General features: G+C 46.8%; 1 protein-coding gene across 1 annotated transcript in view; it reads right to left on the bottom strand.

Moving 5' to 3' along the window:
• Nucleotides 1-2894: 2894 nt before the first annotated feature.
• si:dkey-6i22.5 (polyamine-modulated factor 1) overlaps nt 2895-7552 on the bottom strand; it is a 5228-nt gene continuing 570 nt past the window's right edge. Inside the window, exons 2-4 of the mRNA XM_048620314.1 lie at nt 6265-6369; nt 4863-5058; nt 2895-4311 (exon numbers count right to left, since the gene is read on the bottom strand). Of these exons, the coding sequence (XP_048476271.1) occupies nt 4267-4311; nt 4863-5058; nt 6265-6369 (346 nt within the window). The 3' untranslated portion in view covers nt 2895-4266. The remainder of the gene's footprint in view (nt 4312-4862; nt 5059-6264; nt 6370-7552) is intronic.

Raw genomic sequence — 7552 nt, forward strand, 5'->3', positions numbered from 1 at the left:
AGTGGTTTAAGGAGGATCTGATGGAGGTGGAAAGGTTTTAAGGAGGGAATTCCAGAGATTAGATGGCGTAGTCTTCAATGGTGGAATAATGGACTCTGGGACACAACAGATTCTCTCAGATAGCAAATGTCGGTTGGTTATGAGACTGTGGAGACAAGCAGCACTGAATTCGATGCTCTCCTTGCGTGACACAGTCACACCAACTCACTGTTACACATGTACTGAAACTTTAACAACGTCACACACACGAACTCACCGACCCTCTCAATGTCACACAGTCACGGATATTCTCAATGTCATACACACAGACAGACACAGTCAAAGTCTCACAAACTGTGAAATCTACCGAGATGCCCCCAGCACCAATCGCAGCCCTGTTCCACTTGCTGGAAATTTGTGTCGATATTTGGGTCAGGCTACAACATGAGGTTGTAGACATGCTCGCCGAGCTAGTGGGTTTGGTTGCAAATGTTTCGTCACCCTGCTAGGTAACATTGTCAGTGCGCTTCTGGTAAAGCGTCGGTGTTCTCTCCCGCTTGTTGTTTATACACCTCGGTTTGCTGGGGTGGTTGGTATTACTTCCAGTTCTATTTTTCAGTGGTTTGTAGACGGGGTCTAATTCAATGTGTTTGTTGATGGAGTTCCAGTTGGAATGCCAGGCCTCCAGGAATTCCCAAGACAAAGAGAGACACGCCAGCAAACAGAGGCATATAAATTACAAGCGGACAGAACACCGACGTTTCACCGGAGGCGCACCGACGATGTTACCTAGCAGGGTGACGAAACTTTTGCAACCAAACCCACCAGAGCATGTCGACAACCTCATCCACAACCCGAGCTACAAATCTTCACAAAAACAGGATACAGCATCCCAACAACACCCCTGAAACGTCCTTCAGGCTTGCTCGTTAGGGTAGACCCCCAGACAGGTACGTTCTTGGGCTGAGTCACAAGCTGAGAAGTACACAAGTCAGACTTTGGCAGAAAAATCTCGACAATGTGGTACAGTGGGAGAGCTGCACTGGTGAAAGCGCTATTTTTGATAAGATGTTAGACCTGTCTGTTCACTTAGGTGAACGTAAAAGGCACTCCAGCCTAATTTTTTAAGAGCTGACTTAAAAAACCTGGTCTCCTGGGGCCAGTATTTATTCCTCAGCCAAAATCAAGAAAACCAATGGTCTGGGTCACCACCAATCCTGTTTGTGGGAGCTAGCTGTGCACAAATTCGTTGCCAATTCTTCTACAACAAAACAGCAACTGCATTCAAAAGTACTTGATTAGACAAAGTGTTTGAGAATGTGAAAGGTACTAAGGAAATGTAATTCCCTTCCTGTGCCCCCCGCCACCACCACCAACTAATTAGAAAACAAGGTTAGGTTGAGGCAGAGTGAACTAGATAAAGGAAACAATTGAGTGTAAGGAAGCCAGAGTATGGTCCTTTCAGCAGCAAAACTTTCTCTTTCAATAAGAAATGAGCACAGTCCCCCCACCTCCAGCAGGATTGTTCGTGTCCATTGGTGTGAAAGAAGCTGGAGTCAAGAGTGTAAAACCTTGGTAACGGAGGCTGCAATGCAGAGAAGCAGAGAGGGGAGGATCAGTGGAGTGCTGTGTCTCTGTCACAGTCAGCGGGAGTAGTCCCTCAGCCCATTAGCTGGGTAATGGTCCCGACGGCTACACAGGGCAAAAGATCAGAGCTCCTCTAATCTGCTATTCAGGAGCTGAACATTCTGGAGGCGAGTTCTATTGTCCCCAAGTGTTTGGAGACACAGTGAGATAACACTTTGCAATGAACTCTATTTCTCCTGGTCACATCTGGCATCGCTGGAATTCTGATGCAGAATTTTGATACTGATCAAGTTGTGCGCGCTTAAAGGCTGCGGGGTGGAGGTGGGGTCCAACTTTATAATATAAGCAACTGCCACTGTGACAGTCTCCTTCAATAGCGCACCGAGAGCTAGTTATGTAGCTACTTCAGTGTAGTAAAGAATCCCAGATTGAGACGCTGCCAGCGACAGATACAAAGTCTTTATATTTAAAGCAACATAACTCTTGGGCAAAGCGCAATATTTTAAGGAGTTACATTTGAGGGAGGAGAGGGTGAAGGAGATGACAGGGATAGGGAGGGGTGTAGAGGGTGGAGGAGGTGACAGAGAAAGGGAGGGGTGCAGGGGCTGGGGGAGGTCAGAGATAGAGAGAGGTCTGGAAGAGGTTACAGAGAAAAGGGAGAGATGTAGGGGCTGAAGGATGTTTCTTAGAAAAGTAAGAGTGATTTGAAAATTAGGATGAGGATACATTAGGGACGTGTAGTGCCATGGCAGTGACACAGGAACTAAGTAACTGGATGGAAGCAGTTAGTTGTTGTGGTCTAGAGCCTAAACAAACAGTCAGTGAGATTGGTTGGTCTTACAGAGTGGAATTGGATAATACTGGCATAAACACGATGGGTCAAACAGCCTTCTGTTGTACTTGGTGATGCTGAGCTCATTCTCACTGAGTTAAAGTTCTCTCTCCTTCCAGCTGGTAACCTCGTTCGGGAGTCAATCCTCCATTAAGCAGCCCATTCCAGAGACTGAAGGGTTACTACTTGTCTCGGTCTAATAAAGAGCTGGGATACTGTGTTATTGCTGGTACAGGTGCTTCCCATTTACAGAACAGTGACTACATCAGCCAGAAATCGCCAGGATTTAGCACTTGTCATTTTCATCTCGCCTGTCCCAGCTCAGGGATCAACAGAAACAGCAAGTTGCCCTTCCTTCCCTCCGCTGGGAGAAGGAAATAAAGGCCAACAGGCCGGTGTGGCTACCCAAAGCACACAGCATAGATAGTCCCACCTTGCTGTGGGACCTGTAACCTAGTACGAGGGAGGAGGAAATTAAGAGACAGAACACAGGACGGTTTTGTAATTCATGCCAATGTTCAGCTTCAATTTAATTCCAACACATGCACACACAAATTTACATGGTTAATTCATTCCCCCCCCCAACACCGTGACAAATTAAACAGCCACCCCACTTCCCCAGAAGGAAATTTGTTCATACAGTGCAGACAATGTTCCCTGCAGTGTGAGTACAGATGCCACTCTTTGTGTCTGTTGAAGCAGTCAGTCCCAGGGAGGAATGAGCAGCTGCTGGAGACTGTGATAGAACTGAGCCAGTGAAATATCAGGCTGTTGGTTTCAGATGAGTTTCAGAGTGTCCACACACACACAGACTGGCAGGAAGGCTAGAGATTCTGCTTAATAAATAGACCAAAATGAGAGGAGGTCATCCATCCAGAGACATAAGGTGTATGTCTGGTCATGAGGTTAGGTGCTGTTTTGGTGAACCACTGCCTGATTTACATCTCTTCCCCAAGTCAGCTAAGAGCCTGACACAGACACTGAGCCAATTCATTGACCCCTTACAGATACCCTTGCTGAGGGGTTAAAGGAGTGATCAACCATATCAAAACAAACCCAGACTTGATCAACACTTACAGTAACTTTGGAAGCACAGTTATACAGAGAGCAGCACTACGACAGAAGAAAATGAACACAACAGATTTACCAATACACAGCAACAGAGATGGACTTTCAAAAGTCAAACCTTAAAGGCAGAGGCCAAACATCCAGGTTTCAGGGGACCTTTGTATCCGTCAAGTTGAGGGATACTGCTGCGGAAATAACCCACTCTGCACTGCCCCCATCAAACACCATCAGGACAGGAAAAACATGGGGTTAGATACAGAGTAAAACCTCCCCTACACTGCCCCCATCAAACACAGTAGAGCATTAGATACAGGATAAAGCTTCCTCTGTTCTTTCAAACTGAAAGTAAAACTCTCTCTACACTGCTCCCATCAAATACTCCCAAGGAAGGGCCAGCAAAATAAAGCTTCCTTCACACTGTCACCTTAAACAGCCTATCTTTTATCTGTTCACTGGCCTTTTTCAACCTGGATAGAGTTAAATTTGGTTGAGAGTGTGACTGCCCTTCAGTTTTATCACATGGGTTGCAGTCAGCCAGCAGAGAAATTCAGACCACAGGACAGTCACTGAAGCACTGCTACTCCTCTCTCTGCCTTACACACATCATTCAGTCACCCTTCTTACCTGGGTACCATTCACCTCCTCACCAGTAATTTAGTGACATTGTGCAGAGGCTTTGACCTGAGCTGGTTCACTTCCGAAGGTCACAGAACGTGAGTAAAGGTGCACAAACACATCAAAAATTACAAAAACACTTGGAATTCAACAATGGCATTCGGAAACCAGCCATCTTCACTCGTTCAGTGTTCGTCCAACTGAAACTGACGACAGAGTTCAGTACATTCCTGGGAGTCAAATACACTAACGTTAGCAACAGGACATCAAGGTCCAGCCTCCTCCAAACACATACCAAATGTTCATAGAATCCCTACAGCCATTGGGCCCATCGAATCCATACGACCCTCTGAAGAACATCCCGCCCAAATCCAGCCCTCTTCCCTATCCCTGTAATCCTCCATTTCCCATGGCAAATCCACCGAGCCTGCACATTCCTGGACACTACAAGGCAATTTAGCATGACCAATCCATCCTAACCTGCACTTCTTTGGACTGTGGGAGGAAACTCACAAAGACAGTCGCCTAAGGGTGGAATCGGACCTGGGTCTCTGGTGCTGTAAGACAGCACTGCTAACCACTGAGCCACCGTGCCACCCTGTTTGTCACAGGATATTGAGGCAGCAACACCCGCAACCCCCCTCCTCCCCAAAAACATGGAACACGCACTGAGGGAGCTGGAGGCAGGGATGGTGGAAGATTTACACTGTCTCTTGCTAGTTACTGTTACCTTGATATGGGGCATCATTGAGCCGAGCTGCTGTTTACTAGTATTCCATACCTGCCATCGCTGATATTGCTCGTCTCGCACTCGCACCAATGACTCAACCCTGTTCCTGCCTTGGAGGACTGACTCTGCCAGAGCTGCATTCTCCTCCTTCACCCTCTTCAGTTTCACACGCAGGTAATCACGCTGCTGCAGCAGGTATGGCACCAGGTGTGTCTGTAGGTCCACAGCTGGGGAGCCTGTGGGACGCCTGAAATTCAGCAACAGTGGCTTCATTCACCAGATGACAGATCACGTTGACTCCACACACATCAACATCCACATTATTTCCAAAACAAAAAAGGGATAAACAATGCAGTTCACATTGTTCACCTTGCTCTCTATTAACCATCGCACGCTCTAACCCAGGGATCACTGACAGTGGTCAGGAGCAGGAACCCTGGGATTGTTGAGACTAGTTACATCAGGCCAGCCCTGGGAAACAGTTTTTATTAAAACTCAACATAGGATGTGGGCGTCACTGGCCACCCTTAGTTGCCCTGCAGAAGATGCCGGTTAGCTGTCTTCTTTACTTGCTGCAGTCTTTGTGGCAGATGGCATTTAATTTAGTTAACTGTGAGGTGTTGCATTTGGTAAGGCAAATACGACAGGACTTATACAGTTAATGGTAGGGCCTTGGGAAGTGTTGCCAAACAGACCTAGGAGTGCAGGTACATAGTTTGCTGAAATGGAGTTGCAGGTAGACAGGGTGGTGAAGGCAGCATTTGGTATGCTTGCCTTCATTGGTCAGTGCATCGAGTATAGGAGTTGGGAGGTCATGTTGCAGCTGTACAGGACTTTTGTGAGGCCACTTTTAGAATATTGCGTACAATTCTGGCTGCCCTTCTAAAAGAAGGATGTTGTGAAATTTGAGGGTGCAGAAAAGATTTACAAGTTTGTTGCCGGGACTGAAGAGTTTGAGCTAGAACAGGTGGCTTAATAGGATGGGGCTATTTTCCCTGGAGTGTCGGAGGCTGAGGGATGACCTTATACAGGGTTATAAAATCATGAGGGGCATGGATAAGGTAAATAGACATAGTCTTTTTCCTGGGGCGGGGGAGTGCAAAAGTAGAGGGCATAGGTTTAAGGTGAGAGGAGAAAGATTGATAAAGGGCCCGAGAGGTAACATTTTCATGCACAGGATGGTACGTGTCTGGAATGAGCTGCCAGAGGAGTGGCGGAGGTAGGTACAATTACAACATTCATTTGGCACCTGGATGGGTATATGAATAGGAAGGGATTAGAGGGATATGGACCAAATGCTGGCAAATGGGACTAGGTCAGATTGGGATGTCTAGTCTGTGTGGACGAGTTGGACCAAAGAGTCTGTTTCCCCGTGCTGTATGACTCTACTGTTAGGAAGGGAGTTCCTTACAGCTGCTAGTTTACTCCTGAATAATTGCAGACTGTCCCTTACCACGCAGGCTCTGTACGGGCTTCAGATTCACGTTCCAACTGATCCAGTTTAGGCAATGCTCGTTCAAACAGTCCATCTTCAGAGATCTGATGGACTTCTTCCTGTAGTGGGGAAAACGAGGGCAGGTTTCAGCATATGGTTCTGGACCACACCCACAGGATTTAGTACACAAATATCTGGAACGAGGAATTGGGAGGTGGTAGTCCTGCTGGGAAGAGATGGAAGGCTCGACTTGTGTAATTACTCGCACTCAGAAGAATAAGAAGTGATTTCATTGAAACTTATAAAGATTCTGAAGGGTCCTGACAGGGTAGGTGTGAAGAGGATTTTCCTGGGAGGGAGAGGTAGTGGTAGTGGTAATGGAGGGTGGGGGGAGGCACCGTTTAAAAATGAGGGTCATGAATTTAAAATAGCGATGAGGTGATTTTTGTTTTCTTATCAGATGGTCATGAGTCTTTGGAAGCCTCTTCCTGGGAAGGTGGTATGAGCAGTGTCTTTGAAAATTGTTAAGGTAGATGTAGATAGATTTGTGATGAGCCAAACGGGTGAAAGGTTATCAGGATAGGTGGGAAGGGCGTTTGAGATTACAATCAGATCAGCCATGATCGCACCGAATGGCACAGCAAGTGGCAAAATGGACAACAGCCACTCAAAATTTGCATGGTCGTTTTTGCAGGCTCTAGCCCTATACAATGCGTGCGACATGGTGGCTTAGTGGTTAGCACTGCTGCCTCACAGCACCAGGGACCTCAGTTCAATTCTAGCCTCAGGTGACTGTCTGTGTGGAGTCTGCACATTCTCCCCGTGTCCATATGAGTTTCCTCCGGTGCTCCAGTTTCCTCATGCAATCCAAAGATGTACAGGTTAGGGTGGATTGGCCATGCTAAATTCTCCCTATTGTCCAGGAATTTGCAGGCTAGGTGGATTAGCCATGGGAAATGCAGGGTTACAGAGACTGGATGAGTCTGGGTAGGATGCTTTCTAAAGGGACAAATGGCCTGCTCCTACACTGTAGGGATTCTATGAAATGAGCTCTCACTGAATTAACATAGCATTTGCAACAAAGTAGATGAGTTCACTGCACAAATAAACAGGTAAGATCTGAGTAAAAACTAAAAGTCCTGTGGATGCTTTAAATCAGAAGCAAAAACAGAAGTTGCTGGAAAAGCTCAGCAGGTCCGGTAGCATCTGTGAAGAGAAATCAGAGTTAATGTTTCGGGTCCAGTGTCCTTCCTCACAACTGAGGATGGACCTGAAACGTTAACTCTGATTTCTCTTCACAGATGCT

This window comes from Rhincodon typus, chromosome 46 (genome assembly GCF_021869965.1).
Source record: "Rhincodon typus isolate 14 chromosome 46, sRhiTyp1.1, whole genome shotgun sequence".
Lineage (NCBI taxonomy): Eukaryota > Metazoa > Chordata > Chondrichthyes > Orectolobiformes > Rhincodontidae > Rhincodon > Rhincodon typus.